The sequence below is a fragment of the Lipophrys pholis genome (assembly GCF_963383615.2).
Source record: "Lipophrys pholis genome assembly, chromosome: 12".
In the NCBI taxonomy this organism is placed as follows: Eukaryota; Metazoa; Chordata; class Actinopteri; order Blenniiformes; family Blenniidae; genus Lipophrys; species Lipophrys pholis.
Window position 1 is genome coordinate 1,793,946 of NC_137641.1, and position 19,664 is coordinate 1,813,609.

Here is a 19,664-nt window from a genome sequence, read left to right on the forward strand (position 1 = left end):
GTCTTTTCAGGCTCAGTTTCATCATAAACTCACATTTGAAACTTTATTTGTGGATTTTTGAAGAAATATTTTAGTGTTTTGAGTTTTTGGTGGAAACTTCATGTTTCTCATCCTGAGGAGAAATCTGATGAAGAAGTGAATCTTGGTGAGGAAGACTTCAGCTGGAGGAGGAGGAGAAAGAGGAGGAGGGGGAGGAGAAAGAGGAGGAGTCCTCCGGCCCTGACGCAGTGAGCGGCTGCTCCCTGGCTTCACTCTCCGCCCTCACGCACAGTAAAGCCGCACAAAGTGTTGGATCCGCCCGCAACCAGAGCACCGGAGGTCGGCCATGAGTCCCGGAGAGCCGAGCAAGCTGCGGCCGCGGCTCGGAGCGTGCTGCCGGGGCTGAGGCCGGAGCACAGCCCGGGGCGTCGCGGTGGAGGAGTCCGGGGGAAGACGATGCCTCCGCGGCCGCCTGCGCCTCCGACCCGCCGCTCGATCCTTTCCCGACGCCGCGCGGCTCCGCGGGCCGCTGAGCTTCGCTCCGCAGGACAGCCATGAAGAGCCTGCATGAAAACAAGGAGCAGCAGGAGGAGCACCGGGAGGAGCAGCAGGAGGAGCACCGGGAGGAGCACCGGGAGGAGCAGCAGGAGGAGCACCGGGAGGAGCACCGGGAGGAGCAGCAGGAGGAGCTCCAGAAGGAGCACCGGGGCTCCGGCCGCTGCGCCACCGACGAGCAGAACCTGCGCACGGCGCGGCTGTGGAGAGATGCCGCCCTGCGCTCCCGGAAGCTCCGCAGCGACCTGCGTCAGCTCACCCTCTGCTCCAAGGACAACCAGATCGTCCTGCCGGAGGACATCTCCGAGGTGGAGGCGCTCAACCTGGGCAACAACTGCCTACAGGAGCTACCCGACGCGCTGGGCTCCGCCCTCAACAACCTGCGCGTGCTGGTGCTCCGCAGGAACAGGTTCTCCACCCTGCCGCGGGTGGTGCTGGAGCTGGGGCAGTTGTTGGAGCTAGACCTGAGCCACAACCTCCTGCGAGGCCTAGGAGAAGGTGTGGACCAGCTGAGGAGGCTCAAGAAGCTCTGCGTCAGCCACAACAGGATACAGCAGCTGCCCGCCCACATGGGGGCGCTGCAGTCCCTGGAGGAGCTGGATATCAGTTTCAATGAGCTCCACGACCTGCCTGGGTCCTTCTCCAGCCTCGGCCGCCTGCGCACCCTGGACGCCGACCACAACAAGCTGAACCGCTTCCCTGCCGAGATCCTGGCCCTGGGCGAGCTGGAGGAGCTGGACTGCTCCGGGAACAAGTTCCAGGTGCTGCCAGCCGACGTGACGGAGCTGCGCTCCGCCAAGATCCTGTGGCTCAGCAGCCTGCACATGCTGTCACTGCCGGACGGCTTCTGCTGCCTGCTGCAGCTGGAGAGCCTCATGCTGGACGGGAACCGCCTCGCTGTGCTGCCGCCAGCCTTCGGTCGTCTGCAGAAGCTCAAGATGCTCAACCTGTCCTCCAACGAGTTCCAGGATTTCCCGCAGGCGATCCTGAGCATCACGGGTCTGGAGGAGCTGTACCTGAGCAGAAACCAGCTGACCCACGTCCCCGAGGAGATCGGGCAACTGGAGCGGCTGGTCAACCTCTGGCTGGACAACAACAGCATCACGTTCCTGCCCGACGCCATCGTGGAGCTGGAGAACCTGGAGGAGCTGGTCCTGCAGGGGAACCAGATCGCCATCCTGCCGGAGAACTTTGGGAAGTTGTCCAGAGTGAACATCTGGAAGGTGAAGGACAACCCCCTCATCCAGCCGCCGTACGAGGTGTGCATGAAAGGCATCCCGTCCATCGCGCTCTACCAGAAGGAGCTAGCGCAGTCGCAGCTCGGCGTCAGGCCGCGGCTCAAGCTGGTCCTGATGGGACGCACCAACTCCGGGAAGACCCGGCTGAGGCGAAGCCTGGTGAGCACGCCGCGCGACGCCGCCGGAGCTCCAGGAGCCAAAGGCATCGAGGTCACGCCCTGGGTGGCAGACGCCGATCGTCACCTCACCTTCCTGGTGTACGACCTGTCAGGGAAGCAAAACTACGACCTCATCACACCCTTCTTCCTGTCCCCCGGCGCCCTCTACATCCTCACCATCAACATGAAGACCTACTCACCCAAAAACTTCTACGCCCACGTGGGGCATTTCCTCCACCTTCTCTGCGCTAAAGTGCCGCACGCCGTGGTGTGCCTGGTGGGCACGCACGCCGACCTGTGCGGCGAGGCGGAGCTGGAGGAGAAGAGTCTGGACATCCATCGTCAGATTGGCGTGCAGGGGCGACGCGACGTGCAGAGCCTTCAGGGCCTGGTTCAGCAGGTGGACGGGGCTCTGGAGCAGGGCTACAGTGTCCGCGCCTCCAGCCCGCACGTCCTCTTCTACGCCGTCTCTGACCAGAATCTGCGGCGCCGGAAGGCCCAGCTGCAGTACGTGCTGAACCACCGGCTGCAGGTGCTGTCGCCTGTCCTGAACGTCGGTGCCGAGACACAGACCAACGTCCAGCGACTGCGGGATAAGCTCACATCCATGGCCGCCCACCGGGAGATCTTCCCCAACCTCCACCGCGTGCTGCCCAAGTCCTGGCAGACGCTGGAGGAACTACACTTTAAGCCCAAAGACCTGTGGCTGTCGTGGTGGGACTCGGCCCGGCTGGGCCTGCAGGCCGGGCTCACCGAGGACCGACTGCAGAGCGCCCTGTCCTACCTGCACGAGAGCGGCAAGCTGCTGTACTTCGAGGATAGCCTCACCCTCAGGGAGTACGTCTTCCACAACCTGCCGCACTTCATCGCCATCCTCAACGTCTTCTTCCAGCGGGACGAGTCCACGCTGCTGGACCGCCTCCTGTCCGAGGGCGAGCGCGGCAACAAGGGCCGGGTGAGTCTGGTTATCGAGGACGAGAAGGGCGAGGGTCTCAGGGTGAGTCACCTGCGGCACCACGTGGAGGGCTTCCTTTGCCACGGCGTGCTGCCGGCCAACATCATCCGCCTGCTGCTGCGGCCGCTGGTCCAGACGCAGCAGGACCTGCAGCTCATCCTAGAGCTGCTGGAGAAGATGGGCGTCTGCTACTGCATCAACAAGCCCCGCGGCAAGCCGCTCAACGGGGCCGCCATCGCCTGCTACAAGTTCCCCAGCTACGTGGGCGACGGCGTTGGCGAGAAGGCCCGGGTGGAGGAGCTGGTAGGTGAGGACATGCCGCCACCCAACGGGGGCTCACTGCTGGGTGGGGCCTCGCCGCTGCGCAGAGCCTTGCCATCACGCAGAGCCTCGCCGTCGGGCGGAGCCTCGCCACCAGCCGGCCCCGCGTTCTCTGTGGAGCAGCTGCACATCAGGTACAGCTTCCCCTCGCTCTTCCCCCCTGGACTCTTCACGCGGTTCAGCGTGCGGATCAACCGCCATGTGGTGCGGCGCTCCGACGGCCGGCACCAGATCGTGGCCTACAGGGGCAAGGTGCCAGTGGTCGTCAGCCACCGGCCCGCCGGCGGGCGGCTGCAGGAGGACACACTGTCAATCGCCAGCCGCGCCTCGTTGCCCAACATCTGGACGGCGTGGCAGGCCGTCACGCCGCTGCTGGAGGAGCTCAACTCGCTGCTGCTGGAGTGGCCCGGCCTCGACTACAACGTCCACATCCTCTGTTCCAAGTGCCTGAAGGGCGGCGCCAGCAGCCCGCATGCCTTCCCCGGTAAGTCTGTTACTGTGTGTGTGTGTGTGTGTGTGTGTGTGTGTGTGTGTGTGTGTGTGTGTGTGTGTGTGTGTGTGTGTGTGTGTGTGTGTGTGGACTTTTATTCACAGAGAAAACCATCCATCCAACTTTTATCATGTCCGTTTCCACGGCGACGGCAGAAACAGTGAAAACAATGTAGTTTTCCTGTTGGGCTGCTAGTTGGTGCTGCTGTTAGTTTTAGGACTGAAAACACACACACACACACACACACACACACACACAGTAACAGACTCTAAACATTCACCATGGAGCAGATTTACCCTGGTTTTCACCCACTTTCACCAGGTCAGTGTCTGGTTGGAGCAGCAGCTTCCTGCTCTCTGCAGCACCGTCACCTTTTATGGTCGGGATGTTTCAGTTGAAGCTCCGAGGCTCCACAGAGTCTCAGGCTGTACCCCCCCCCGACTTCACCAGACCCCCCCGGACAGTTACACTCACAGTAAACTGGACTTTATTTTGCAGCGCAGCAGAAGTGATGGGCTGATTGATCATTAAAACAACCAAAAAGTTCTGGCGTTGAGTAGAACACTTCTCACACTCCGGAAGATTTTGATGAGGCTTTCTGTTCCTCATTTATTTTATGCAAAGAAATGCTGGTTTATTTAAGATTTAAACTGGTTTTACTCTGGTTTAAACTGGTTTCCACTCTGGTTTAAACTGGTTTCCACTCTGGTATAAACTGGTTTAAACTGGTTTCACTCTGGTTTAAACTGGTTTCCACTCTGGTATAAACTGGTTTAAACTGGTTTCCACTCTGGTATAAACTGGTTTAAACTGGTATAAACTGGTTTCCACTCTGGTATAAACTGGTCGACAGGGCGACTGAGACTTTCGGAACAAACATACTAACATTAGCGGGAGGGATGGTGGGGCTCAGACAGGGCAGCAGTGGTGCATCATGGGAGTCGTGCAGGGCGAGGCGGTCCACTGCACACGCTGCACGTTGAGAAGATTTAATACTGACATATCCGATAACGAGATTATCAGCTGCAGAGTCGGAGAGCAGGAGTGAAAGTACACACACCTCCTAACTGCTAACTTGAGTTATAAAGTAACTTGTTCATGTAATGTAACTACTTTGAACAGTAACTCATTAGTATCTATTACTCTGATTTAAATACACGGCTCCAAAAGCTAAAGGGAACCCCTAAACAACACAAAGTGATTCCAAGTATATCACACTGGTGTGAAATCAAGCTGTCCAGGTAGGAAGCAACACTAAGTGTGAATCAATGAAACAGACAACATGAGGAAATGAGGTTCTGCAGGTGGTGACCACAAACCCCCCCCACTGTTCTCCTGGGCCCGGTTCTTCAAAAGTGGGTTATCGTTTAACCAGCCGTTAACTTTAACAGCACTGTTATCTTCTTGTTCTTCACCTGGGTTAACTTTAACCAGGTGTTAACTTTAACCAGGTGTTACCTTGACGTTAAAGTTACCGCACCTCCGGACCTCCACTAACTGTTTACCAGTGGTTAACCCTCACCATGGTGTTCACTGGTAGAAGTGTTCATGATACCAGTTCAACAAAGTAAGGACAGGGTGGAGCGAGGACTGAACTTTGATGTAAGTCAAGACTGGAATGAAGAGTTTGGAGAGGCTGGGAAAGACGAGGCGGACGAAGGAGTCGAGTCGGCGTTTCTTTATCGCCTCCAGCCACATGTCAGTTCACCTGTCAAACAGTTTTCCCTGTGCGTCACCGCACTTCCTCTGTTAACACCCCCCTGCACCTCACCAACACCCCACTGCAACTCACCAACACCCCCCGCACCTCACCAACACCCCACTGCAACTCACCAACACCCCCCGCACCTCACCAACACCCCCCCGCAGGTAAACAAAACCCCCCCCGCACGTCAACAACATCCCACCCGCACCTCACCAACACCCCACAGCACGTCACCAACACCCCCCCGCACGTCACCGACACACCCCTGCACATCACCAACATCCCCCCGCACCTCACCAACACCCCCCCGCACGTCCCCGACACCCCCCCGCACCTCACCGACACCCCCCCACACGTCACCAACACGCCCCCGCACGTCACCGACACCCCCCCGCACGTCACCGACACACCCCCGCAAGTCACCAACATCCCCCCGCACATCACCAACACCCCCCCGCACGTCACCGACACACCCCGCACCTCACCAACACCCCCCCGCACGTCACCGACACCCCCCCGCACGTCACCGACACCCCCCCGCACCTCACCGACACCCCCCCGCACCTCACCGACACCCCCCCGCACGTCACCAACACGACCCCGCACGAACCGACACCCCCCCGCACGTCACCGACACCCCCCCGCACGTCACCGACACCCCCCCGCACGAACCGACACGCCCCCGCACGTCAACAACACGCCCCCGCACGAACCGACACCCCCCCGCACGAACCGACACACCCCCGCACGTCACTGACACACCCCCGCACCTCACCAATAGCCCCCCGCACCTCACCAACACCCCCCCGCACGAACCGACACCCCCCCGCACGTCACCGACACCCCCCCGCAGCTCACCAACACCCCCCGCACCTCACCGACACCCCCCTGCAGCTCACCAACACCCCCCGCACCTCACCAACACCCCCCTGCAGCTCACCAACACCCCCCGCACCTCACCAACACCCCCCCGCAGGTAAACAAAACCCCCCCCGCACGTCAACAACATCCCACCCGCACCTCACCAACACCCCACAGCACGTCACCAACACCCCCCCGCACGTCACCGACACACCCCCGCACGTCACCGACACCCCCCCCGCACCTCACCGACACCCCCCCGCACGTCACCGACACCCCCCCGCACCTCACCGACACCCCCCCGCACGTCACCGACACCCCCCCGCACCTCACCGACACCCCCCCGCACCTCACCGACACCCCCCCGCACGTCACCGACACCCCCCCGCACGAACCGACACGCCCCGCACGTCAACAACACGCCCCCGCACGAACCGACACCCCCCCGCACGAACCGACACGCCCCCGCACGTCAACAACACGCCCCCGCACGAACCGACACCCCCCCGCACGAACCGACACACCCCCGCACGTCACCGACACACCCCCGCACCTCACCAACACCCCCCCGCACGAACCGACACCCCCCCCGCACCTCACCGACACCCCCCCCGCACGAACCGACACCCCCCCGCACGTCACCGACACGCCCCCGCACGTCACCAACACGCCCCCGCACGAACCGACACCCCCCCGCACGAACCGACACCCCCCCGCACGAACCGACACCCCCCCGCACGTCACCGACACACCCCCGCACCTCACCAATAGCCCCCCGCATTTCACCAACATCCCCCCGCACGTCACCGACACGCCCACTTCATTCTGCTTGAGAGAACCTCCCTCAGGGTGCACACCACAAGTTCCCCCTTTATCGAGCCCCGGAGTGGACATAGAAAGAAAAAGTATAAATAATAATATATCTATAAATATATACATATAACACATGGAAATGAGATAATAACTAGTAACCTCAGATCAATAACTGGAGACAGAGAGTTACTCTCTCCTTCCCTCGTATTATATTTTTCACCAATGTCGCCTCCATCCCCTCATATTTGCTGCTCTGGAGCTTTAAGAGCCTCGTTTCCACGGAGCTCATTAGATCTTGTTGTTTTCTAACTAAAGCAGGTGAAATACAGACGTGTTAAACTCACCTTGGTCCAGAAAGAGAAGATCTCATTCTCATGCCTCCTCTTTAGTAGTAAGAAATGATCCTGGGTCTTATTTTTCAACATTTCAGCTCCATAGTGACTTTCTGCTGCTTTCACTTTATTTCTGGGAGGTTCTAGTTCTGGTCCAGGACCAGACTCAGCACTAGTTCTTGGTCTTTCCACCTCCAAAGCCCCGGCCTATCAGGGGCTAAACTGCTGCTACGCTGGCCCCACTTCGTTGCTGGACCAGAGCGGAGCCAGACTGGGACTCGACGCATCATCAGCTGGGGGCGGAGTTATCTCTGGAGGTATCTCTGGAGTTCATCAGCAACTAAAAAACAAACCACAAACTACTGTAAATGAAAGCTTGGCTCAGAGGGTTTACCTAGGTTACCATGGAAACAGCTTTTAGAGCAGCGTTCTATCATTCTACACCTCCGTTCTATCATTCTACACCTCCATTCTATCATTCTACACCTCCATTCTATCATTCTACACCTCCGTTCTATCATTCTACACCTCCATTCTATCATTCTACACCTTCATTCTATCATTCTATCATTCTACACCTCCGTTCCTCCATGTTGAAGCTTTTGATTCAGACACGTCCAGAAATAAAGTGAAAGGAGCAGAAAGTCACTCTGGAATGTTGGAATGGTGAAAAATAAGACCCAAACTCAAACAAGCGTTATTTGTTCCCCTCTATGTCCACTCTGGGGCTCTGGACTAAAACAAGACGGACGTGAACAATTAGTGGAATCAGTGACGTATCACGCTTTGGAGTGACACAGTGACGTAGCTCTACTGGCTCCGCTAACGGTGGAAAAATAACCGGTTCTTTGGCGGAGCTCATTTAAGAACCGACCCTGAACTAGAACCTGGTTCTTGTTGGTGGAAACGACGTGTGTGTGTGTGTGTGTGTGTGTGTGTGTGTGTGTGTGTGTGTGTGTGTGTGTGTGTGTGTGTGTGTGTGTGTGTGTGTGTGTGTGTGTGTGTGTGTGTGTGTGTGTGTGTGTGTGTGTGTGTGTGTGTGTGTGTGTGTGTGTGTGTGAGAGACCTCTGGTCTGTTTCTGAAGCTCTGACAGAGTGTCTCTGTAAACTCATGTGTGACTCCTCGGCTCAAACAGACTCAATCTGTCTGTTCACTGTCCTCCTGGAGTGTGTGTTGGAGTGTGTGTTGGAGTGTGTGTTGTTAACCTGAACCGAGGTTAACCTCCAGAACGGAGATGAGTCTGATCCTGTTACATCACTAGCGGTGATCCCAGCGTGATCTCTCACATGTGACTGTGTGTGTGTTGTTCTGGTCCCACAGTTCTCGGGTCTCGTTGACAGGCAACGGAGCTCAGAATTATTGAAAGTGCAACTTTTTGAAAACTCTGTCTCCATGGAAACAGAGGAACTCTAACTCGGTGTACTGCACATGCTCAGTCGAGACAATCAGAACAAAGTTTCCTCCGTGGTGTCATGACTCGTTGGGTATGTCCGAAAAGTCCCTCCTATCTCCTTATTTATGGACTTTACCTGAACCCCTGGATGATGTCACAGGGATCAGGAAAGGTGTTAGGAGGCTTCCTAAAGGAGTCAAGGAAAGGTGTTAGGAGGCTTCCTAAAGGAGTCAAGGAAAGGTGTTAGGAGGCTTCCTAAAGGAGTTAGTGAAAGGTGTAAGATCGAGGTGTGATGAAGCTGGGAGAGCAAAAACGGGCAGGACACCGGTCCTCGAGGCCCGGAATCGAGAACCCCTATTCTAAAGGATACATCAGTGTTTCCTAGGCTAAAGGTCCTGCAGTCTCTGGTCCTGCAGTCTCTGGTTCTGCGGGTTCTGGTCCTGTAGGTCTTGTAAAGCAGAGACTATTTCCAGACAAGCGCTGAGCAGGAGGATCTGGTTTCTGGTCTAAAGGTCACAGAGTGTTTCTGTCACTGCTGCTGTGACCAGAGACCTGCTGATCCAGGTCAGGTCCTCCTTCTGGGTCTGGTCCTCTGCCTCCTCCTGCTCAGAAAAACTCACAATGGATCCAGAAGAGACGACTTGTTTCCAAACATCCGACATCCAGCAAGTTTCCTGGAGTCTGCTTCCTGTTACGTGGGGGGGTGGGGGCGGGGGTGGGGTGGGGGGGGGGGGGTGGGGTGAGGGTGATTGGGGCATTCAAACTCGTCTCATTTCAGAGTGAAGTCTTTCAATCATCAGAACGTCTCGTCTGAAATCAGTCAGATCTACTAGAATAGAGGAGATTGGTTTGATTATTGTTTGTTGGTTTGATTCCGGGTGTTTCCGCTGTGGTTAGTGGAACTGGTCTGGTTCCAGGAGAAACCAGTGCTGGAGACAGAACTCGGACTGGTCCGACTCAGGAACAGAACCAGACCTTCAATGTGTCCGATGTCCTGATGGTCTCTGAAACAATCTGGACCGGTCTAGGTTGGTCCCGGTCGGTCCCTGCTCCCACAGGATTATAATCTGGATTAAACCGCCAGGAATTATTCACCAAATCCTGCAGATTCTGAATCGATCAGACCAGGTCAGAGGTCATGAAAACGCTGAGTCGGCACAATCCTGAAGGATCAGACAGGAAGTACTGGCTCAGTGTGTGTGTGTGTGTGTGTGTGTGTGTGTGTGTGTGTGTGTGTTAAAATCAGGTCTTATTGAGCTGCAGATGTCCTGAAATAGAGGTATTAACGCGAGTTTAATCCAGGCGCGCGCACACACACACACACATACACACACACACACACACACACACACACACACACACACACACACACACACACACACACACACACACACACACACACACACACACACACACACACACACACACACACACACACTTCTCCAGCCTGTTTAGACTTTTGGTTCTGATCCATTCCTGCTTTCTTCTGGTGTTGGGTTTTGGTTCTGTTTTAGACTCATTGAATGGACCAAACTGGTCCAAGCTTGTTGTTAGAACACTGCAGATGTTTACTGAGTGTACAGGAGCCTCGCCCTGCCCTGGCCCTGCCTGCAGGCTGCAGAGTTTCCTGTCAGACAGCACTCAGGGCGCAGCAGCTCATCGATCCTCCTTTGTTTCCTCTGAGCTGCTTTGACATGTTTCTGTGTTGTTGTTGTTCACTGCTTTTCTGCTGGGGCCCGCGGTGCCCCCTGCTGGTGGTTACTGCCCCCTGCTGGTGGTTACTGCCCCCTGCGGGTGGTTACTGCCAAAGCTGACTCACTGAAATGACAGTTGAACATCAGAAGGATGTCCGGAAGACTGTCTGGACGATTCGGTGACTCAGTTACTTGATGACTCAGTGACTCAATTACTTGATGACTCGGTGACTCAGTTACTTGATGACTCAGTTACTTGATGACTCGGTGACTCAGTTACTTGATGACTCAGTTACTTGATGACTCAGTGACTCAGTTACTTGATGACTCAGTTACTTGATGACTCAGTGACTCAGTTACTTGATGACTCAGTGACTCAGTTACTTGATGACTCAGTTACTTGATGACTCGGTGACTCAGTTACTTGATGACTCAGTTACTTGATGACTCAGTGACTCAGTTACTTGATGACTCAGTTACTTGATGACTCGGTGACTCAGTTACTTGATGACTCGGTGACTCAGTTACTTGATGACTCGGTGACTCAGTTACTTGATGACTCGGTGACTCAGTTACTTGATGACTCAGTGACTCAGTTACTTGATGACTCGGTGACTCAGTTACTTGATGACTCGGTGACTCAGTTACTTGATGACTCGGTGACTCGCTCCATCTTCTCCTGAAATCCCGAAATGTTCAGACTAAAGACTAATATCTTGAAACTCTTTAAAATCCACTTTGTCACTGACGAACAGAAAGAAACTTCCAGTGATTCAGAATGTTTCCTCTACTTTTCTCTTCAGAATCATTAAAAATGAAGGTTTTTCCGTGTATGATTTCTTTATTTCATTAAGTCTAAAGAGGTTCTGACCTGTTCTTGTCTCTGTCTCTCCAGGTGAGTTGCTGAGTCAGCCTCGTCCTGAAGGTCTAACCGAAATCGTTTGTCCCCAAAACGGCTCAGAACGAGTCAACGTGGCGCTCATCTACCCCCCGACCCCGACCGCATTAAGCCCCGCCCTCCAGTGAGGGAAGCCCCGCCCTCTTCCTGCTGCTCCTCCTCGGTGCAACAACAGCAAGTCGGACGGCTGCTTCATAGGTGTGTGTGTGTGTGTGTGGGGGGGGGGGGGGGGGGGGGTTCCACTGGAGTCAACCAAACCAGCTTTGTTTCCACTGTATGGTACCATACTGTACTTTACCTTACCGTTCAGTACTTTGTTGTTCTGTACTGTACCAGCTCATCCGACGCACTAGAAACGAGGCGAAACAGTTCCATGCCGCCCCGTCCATATTCTCCTGGACATGGTACTTTTATTTTGACAGTCACCACAATAACAATCCAACTTGGTCGCCTGTCCAACTTTTCTGAAACAAAAAAGCAAAAACGATTTCTTTCACTTGAAACGTTGTCATGGAAACGAGGTCTCGTGTAACTCTGGTTGTCTCCGTCTTCCTGTCTGCAGGTTTCTTCTTCCTGTCCAGCGTCCAATCAGGATCAAACATGAGCACAACCTCCACACGGCGTAGCATCCTCCACTCCTCACTTCCTCCTCCTCCTCCGACAGGCGACAGGACGACGCCACCAGGAGAACAGACCACAGGAGGAGGAGGAGGAGGAGGAGGAGGAGGAGGAGGAGGAGGAGGAGGAGGAGAAGGAGAAGAAGAGAGCTTCACTGCAGCATTTTGAACTTTGATTCTGAAATCAGAGTAAATGTGTGAAACATTTCAGGACTCTTATTTTTACTGTGTGACTTTTAAACAGGGCTTTTAATTTGAAATTGAGGCTTTCTGTCTTTTTATGAGGAAACTTTGAGAATAAAAATCAAAGAAATTCAAGTTTCAAGTTTCACTTTCCTCAAAGTTTGAGATATTTTAACTTTTTCATAAAAGTTTATTTTAACTTTGAAATTTTTTTTAAAAGAAAATAAGTTTTTCAAAGCTGTTTGATCATTTTTCACTTCAAATATTTTATTCTGATGAAGCAACTTAAACATTCTTTCAAACTTTAATTCTGGAAACTTTTTTTTTTTTTTTAACTATTTTGACTTTATTCTGAAATTGGCAATATCCTTTCAATATTATTTTTGCCATAAGAGTAAATTTTATTTTGTTCAAAAGATTAAGTCTTTCCAGAAAATTTCCACTTTATTCTTTTATTTTGACATGATAGAATCTTCACTAGTTTTTCACAAAATGTTTTGTTTTCAACAACCTTAAGATTTGTTTTTATTTATATTTATTTTCCGTGATTTAACTTTATTGTGAAAATAGAAACCACAACTTCCTGTTCATGATTTCAACTGACACCCTCAACTGACAATCTCGTCCCCCTCCTCATCATCCTCTTCATCCTCCTTCATTCTTGTTGATTTCAGATGTAAATAATATTTTTATTTTTATATGCAGACGCGTGTCCCCCTTTTATTGAGCCTTGACCTCCTCTGTGTGTGTGTGTGTGTGTGTGTGTGTGTGTGTGTGTGTGTGTGTGTGTGTGTGTGTGTGTGTGTGTGTGTGTGTGTGTGTGTGTGTGTGTGTGTGTGTGTGTGTGTGTGTGTGTGTGTGTGTGTGTGTGTGTGTGTGTGTGTGTGTGTGTGTGTGTCCCCCCACATATCACAGTCCAACAGGAAATAAACCAAATAAATAGGAAGTGGCTTTAGTGGCTCTGCATTGTCTTCTCTTCTCACTCCAGCAGCTCTCGTCTCCTGGAGGACGACATCGTTTACCTCCTGCAGGGACACAGACTCAGGGTGTGTCCTCATAGTCCCTCCTTTTTCCTTTCCTATCCACTTTACCTTAACCCCTGGATGATGTCACGGACTTAAGGAAAGGTGTTAGGAGGCTTCCTAAAGGAGTTAGTAAAGGTGTTAGGAGGCTTCCTAAAGGAGTTAGTGAAAGGCGTTAGGAGGCTTCCTAAAGGAGTCAAGGAAAGGTGTTAGGAGGCTTCCTAAAGGAGTTAGTGAAAGGTGTTAGGAGGCTTCCTAAAGGAGTTAGTAAAGGTGTTAGGAGGCTTCCTAAAGGAGTTAGTAAAGGTGTTAGGAGGCTTCCTAAAGGAGTTAGTGAAAGGTGTTAGGAGGCTTCCTAAAGGAGTTAGTAAAGGTGTTAGGAGGCTTCCTAAAGGAGTTAGTGAAAGGTGTTAGGAGGCTTCCTAAAGGAGTTAGTGAAAGGAGTTAGGAGGCTTCCTAAAGGAGTTAGTAAAGGTGTTAGGAGGCTTCCTAAAGGAGTTAGTAAAGGTGTTAGGTTTCCTAAAGGAGTCAAGGAAAGGTGTTAGGAGGCTTCCTAAAGGAGTCGAGGAAAGATGTTAGGAGGCTTCCTAAAGGAGTTAGTAAAGGTGTTAGGAGGTTTCCTAAAGGAGTTAGTAAAGGTGTTAGGAGGCTTCCTAAAGGAGTTAGGTTTCCTAAAGGAGTTAGTGAAAGGTGTTAGGAGGCTTCCTAAAGGAGATAGTAAAGGTGTTAGGAGGCTTCCTAAAGGAGTTAGGTTTCCTAAAGGAGTTAGTAAAGGTGTTAGGAGGCTTCCTAAAGGAGTTAGTAAAGGTGTTAGGAGGTTTCCTAAAGGAGTTAGTAAAGGTGTTAGGAGGCTTCCTAAAGGAGTTAGGTTTCCTAAAGGAGTTAGTAAAGGTGTTAGGAGGCTTCCTAAAGGAGTTAGTAAAGGTGTTACGAAGCTTCCTAAAGGAGTTAGTGAAAGGTGTTAGGAGGCTTCCTAAAGGAGTTAGTAAAGGTGTTAGGAGGCTTCCTAAAGGAGTCAAGGAAAGGTGTTAGGAAGCTTCCTAAAGGAGTTAGTGAAAGGTGTTAGGAGGCTTCCTAAAGGAGTTAGTAAAGGTGTTAGGAGGCTTCCTAAAGGAGTTAGTAAAGGTGTTAGGAGGCTTCCTAAAGGAGTCAAGGAAAGGTGTTAGGAGGCTTCCTAAAGGAGTCAAGGAAAGGTGTTAGGAGGCTTCCTAAAGGAGTCGAGGAAAGGTGTTAGGAAGCTTCCTAAAGGAGTTAGTAAAGGTGATCACGGTGGTGAGGCAATTAGTCAGCACTTTTACTTTATGACGTCATAATAATCAGAAGAATCAGAAAATGTAGTATAAAAGGTGATTTCTCTCACAAACCAAGGTTTGAATGTAAATCAAAGGAAAAGAGGCTGCCAGGCTACGGAAACTAAAGTGAAACTAAAAGAATTTCACATTGTTAAATGTTGCACAAAAAGTTACTTTACTGTGTTGGTTCTACAACATCCAGAACATTCCTAGTTGGGATCTGAGTTCTAGATGATTTCAAGTGGTTCTAGGCAGATTATTGCTTTGGTAACTTACATGATCTGCTCCTTTTTCAGTCATCCTGAGTTTCCCTGAACGCTCCGATGAGCGGGTTCCTTTAAATGTTGTCGCCGCAAGGAATTGTGGGGGATCATGAGCTGGTCTCCTTTGGTAAAGGATGCATCAGTGGTTCCTAGGCTAAAGGAGGTTCTAAAGGAACCATCAGTGGTTCCTAGGCTAAAGGAGGTTCTAAAGGATGCATCAGTGGTTCCTAGGCTAAAGGAGGTTCTAAGGGAAGCATCAGTGGTTCCTAGGCTAAAGGAGGTTCTAAAGGAAGCATCAGTGGTTCCTAAGCTAAAGGAGGTTCTAAAGGAACCATCAGTGGTTCCTAAGCTAAAGGAGGTTCTAAAGGAACCATCAGTGGTTCCTAGGCTAAAGGAGGTTCTAAAGGAAGCATCAGTGGTTCCTAAGCTAAAGGAGGTTCTAAAGGAAGCATCAGTGGTTCCTAAGCTAAAGGAGGTTCTAAAGGAAGCAACGAGCCTCCGCCACACAAAACACTTCCGGGGTAAAGCAAAAGTTGATAGATCAGGAGATAGGAGGGACTATTAGGAGATAGGAGGGACTATTAGGAGATAGGAGGGACTATTAGGAGATAGGAGGGACTATTAGGACGCACTCGAGGACTCTCAGAAGCTTAAAGCCCCAAGTGTAAACAGAATAAACTTCTGTTAGTGGCTCACCAACAATCTGGATATAAACCGACATGTAAATGTAAAGCAGAATTTAGAATCGAGCAGAGTGGAGTTGGATGAGACACTTTTCTTATTTTGTCCTGAAGGGAAGGAAACATGACAAATAGACATCCTGAAATAATTCTACCTTGTTTCTTTGTCAATAATTCATTTCCATTAAAACATTATTGCCTCAAATATCAACGTTTTAATGTGTTTTCAGAAGGTTTGTAGTGATTCTATCTGATCCTGGAGATCAGTCAGAGGCTGTTTTTATCATGATTCTTCAATTTTAAATCCTCCTCACTAACATTTCTAAAGGTTTCATCATTTACAGTAATAAATGATTTAAAGTAATTCAGTATTTTGTTTAGAATAAGAAGAATCATACAGTATCTAAAGAAATTCAGGATCTCCTTCACTGTACTTTTTGGTTCTAAGTATTCTTCCCCGTTCATCATGAGAGTGAATCTTTTCTTTCTAGGATGTTTTTATAAACTGAATGTGGAATATGATGGTTTGTTCTCCTTCCTCACTCCCTTGGCTCTGGACCTTAGAAATACTCTCTGAGCTTTATTCAGATACAATCTACCTGGATGGACCTTCCAGTGTACTTGTACTTCCCAGAACTGAACATGACCCATGAAGCCACAATGTAACTATGTATGCCGGTGTAGGCATAGACATAAACACTAGACTAGACCATAGACATAAACACTAGACTAGACCATAGACATAAACACTAGACTAGACCATAGACATAAACACTAGACTAGACCATAGACATAAACACTAGACTAGACCATAGACATAAACACTAGACTAGACCATAGACATAAACACTAGACTAGACCATAGACATAAACACTAGACTAGACCATAGACATAAACACTAGACTAGACCATAGACATAAACACTAGACTAGACCATAGACATAAACACTAGTTTGTGCCTGCGCCTGTCAATGACGTCACACACATTATGATCTACAGCAACTCAATACAAACAAACTACATCACGGGCTGGATAGACAGACAGACAGACAGACAGACAGACAGACAGATAAACTTTTTCATAAGAATACTACCTTTGTCGCTATGTACAATATTATAATATTGTGTATGTATTTGGTAATATAATGAAAACAGTCACTTATCTCTACATTATATCTGAACATTCCTTCTCATTCATGTCGCCACAATATTTATCTTCAGTCTTGGAAACACTCCGTTTATTGTTTCACCTGCTGGAGACATGAGGGACAGACTGAATGTCTCTGTCTCCCATCACAGGTTTTTACAGCATTAAGTGGGTAAAAAAAGGACATTTCATAAAATCAGACGAAGCTCCACCAGACACCTTCAGCCTCTACACCCTCCTGAAGCTCCACCAGACACCTTCAGCCTCTACACCCTCCTGAAGCTCCACCAGACACCTTCAGCCTCTACACCCTCCTGAAGCTCCACCAGACACCTTCAGCCTCTACACCCTCCTGAAGCTCCACCAGACACCTTCAGCCTCTACACCCTCCTGAAGCTCCACCAGACACCTTCAGCCTCTACACCCTCCTGAAGCTCCACCAGACACCTTCAGCCTCTACACCCTCCTGAAGCTCCACCAGACACCTTCAGCCTCTACACCCTCCTGAAGCTCCACCAGACACCTTCAGCCTCTACACCCTCCTGAAGCTCCACCAGACACCTTCAGCCTCTACACCCTCCTGAAGCTCCACCAGACACCTTCAGCCTCTACACCCTCCTGAAGTTAAACCAGACACCTTCAGCCTCTACACCCTCCTGAAGCTCCACCAGACACCTTCAGCCTCTACACCCTCCTGAAGCTCCACCAGACACCTTCAGCCTCTACACCCTCCTGAAGTTAAACCAGACAGGTCACTGCTGCTTCAGGACATTCAGAGACATAAAACCAGTCGTAGCGTCCTGTTCACCTCACACAGCCTTGTTAGCTTTTCACGGAGCTACGAGGCTAACTGAAAGCTAATGTTAGCTTCATACTTGCCGTTTTCCAATTCTTAGAGCGCCAGTGTGACTCGCCTACGTCACGAGGAACTACTTGCAGCGTCCTCGGAAGTGCGGAAATGCAAATTTAGGAGGGCGCATCGGCGTTAAAGGAGAATTGGAACGCGAGTACTTGATGACGCGGTGGCTGTCATGGCTGGATGAAGGACCCTGAAGCTGAGGAGGAGGAGGAGGAGGAGGAGGAGGAGGAGGTGGAGGAGGAGGAGGAGGAGGAGGAGGTGGAGGAGGAGGAGGAGGAGGAGGAGGAGGAGGAGCAGGAGGAGGAGGTGGAGGAGGAGGAGGAGGAGGTGGAGGAGGAGGAGGTGGAGGAGGAGGTGGAGGAGGAGCAGGAGGAGGAGGAGGAGGTGGAGGAGGAGGAGGAGGAGGTGGAGGAGGAGGAGGAGGTGGAGGAGGAGCAGGAGGAGGAGGAGGAGGAGGAGGAGGAGGAGGTGGAGGAGGAGGAGGAACCTGTTTCCTCTCTGCTTCAGCAGGAAGGTGATTTGTACCTGATATTTTATATGATGATCTAAATTTTAGAACATTATTGTAAAATAGTACCTTTTCCGTCACATACAGGCTGTGTATATTGCAGTGTATTGTACCGTGTATTGTACAATGTACAGTACTGTGTATAGTACCATGTACAGTACTGTATAAAGTACAGTGTATAGTTCCGTGTATAGGACAGTGTTACTATTACTTCTACCTCCTATGAGCCTTTATTTTACTCTTCATCTCCTTGAACAATGAAAGCAGCTGATCAGAAATGTTCTACTAATACAAACTAGTATTTTACTGTTTTACTGAAGATCCCTGATGTTTATTAAATGAAGTAACCAGCTTTTCACATTCCTGCTGCTTGTTGTCATTAATATGTACTCTATTACATTTGTCTAATATACATCCTACAGTTAAGAACTCCAATCATTAGCTGTAATTTCTCTTTAGAATAAATACACACATGGCTTATACTGTGTGAGAGTAAATACATAAATACACACATGGCTTATACTGTGTGAGAGTAAATACATAAATACACACATGGCTTATACTGTGTGAGAGTAAATACATAAATACACACATCACTTACACTATCAAGTAAAGAAAGATATCAAGCAGAAGATAAAGGAAACTTTATTTAATAAACTTCAGCAGAACCTACAACAGTAAAAACACAAGTTAGAAACATTATGTACAGAGAATAATGACATTGTTTTGTACAATTCTAAAGTTCTTTCTAACCTCATATATTATAGAGTATTTTTTAACGACAGGTAGATGCAGGGAAGATTCTACCTTGCTGACATGTTTCAGCTTCATCTGTAGTCTTCCTCAGAGCTTCATCTGGCCGGTCACCTGATAAAGACCGACACGTCATCACAACCAGATGAAGCTCTGAGGAAGACTACAGATGAAGCTGAAACATGTCAGCAAGGTAGAATCTTCCCTGCATCTACCTGTCGTTAAAAAATACTCTATAATATATGAGGTTTATTGACGTGTACATTGGCAACTGGGGATCTGTGCAGGATGCTCTTGTCCAGCACAGATCCTCCATGTACCAGCAAGTACTGGTACCAGCTGGGTACTTTCTGCTGGGTGAGAGAGGAAGTACTGTATCCACCAAGTACTTTCTGATGGGTGACAGAGGAAGTACTGTATCCACCAGGTACTTTCTGCTGGGTGACAGAGGAAGTACTGTATCCACCAGGTACTTTCTGATGGGTGACAGAGGAAGTACTGTATCTACCAGGTACTTTCTGCTGGGTGACAGAGGAAGTACTGTATCCACCAAGTACTTTCTGATGGGTGACAGAGGAAGTACTGTATCCACCAGGTACTTTCTGCTGGGTGACAGAGGAAGTACTGTATCCACCAGGTACTTTCTGATGGGGGACAGAGGAAGTACTGTATCCACCAGGTACTTTCTGCTGGGTGACAGAGGAAGTACTGTACCCATGCCTGCAGTACACAGTTGTTATTATAACACTGTACTGACAACCTGCTTTATTTCAATAATCAAAATCATGAACATGAAGGAAACAATGAATTCTGATTCATGATTACATCCAAATATATCAAATGTTTCCATGTGAATTTTAACTGACAGGCAGGATGAAACCCAACAGAACCAGGACAAACCTGCTGGTGCTCCGTCTTTCTGAGAGCCTGGAGAGACGTCCTCTGG

General features: G+C 50.4%; 1 protein-coding gene across 2 annotated transcripts; it reads left to right on the top strand.

The window, feature by feature from the left end:
• The first annotated feature begins 267 nt into the window (after nucleotides 1-267).
• Nucleotides 268-12,897, top strand: mfhas1 (multifunctional ROCO family signaling regulator 1). Of its 2 annotated transcripts, XM_080476864.1 has the most exons (4): nucleotides 268-595; nucleotides 642-3,690; nucleotides 11,391-11,591; nucleotides 11,956-12,897. In XM_080476864.1, exons 2-3 carry the CDS (start codon nucleotides 1,104-1,106, stop codon nucleotides 11,519-11,521), a joined length of 2,718 nt encoding a protein of 905 aa, XP_080332990.1. In that variant the 5' UTR covers nucleotides 268-595; nucleotides 642-1,103; the 3' UTR covers nucleotides 11,522-11,591; nucleotides 11,956-12,897. The 2 variants fall into 2 exon arrangements, with proteins under 2 accessions (XP_080332990.1, XP_080332989.1); XM_080476863.1 differs by having other exon boundaries at nucleotides 279-3,690.
• The last annotated feature ends 6,767 nt before the right edge of the window (nucleotides 12,898-19,664 follow it).

Bases quoted from the DNA above. Each gene is read 5' to 3' on its own strand.
- mfhas1 (XM_080476863.1), top strand. From the start codon at position 534: ATGAAGAGCCTGCATGAAAACAAGGAGCAGCAGGAGGAGCACCGGGAG. The intron at 3,691-11,390 runs GTAAGTCTGTTA...CTGTCTCTCCAG, and splicing joins CAGCCCGCATGCCTTCCCCG to GTGAGTTGCTGAGTCAGCCT.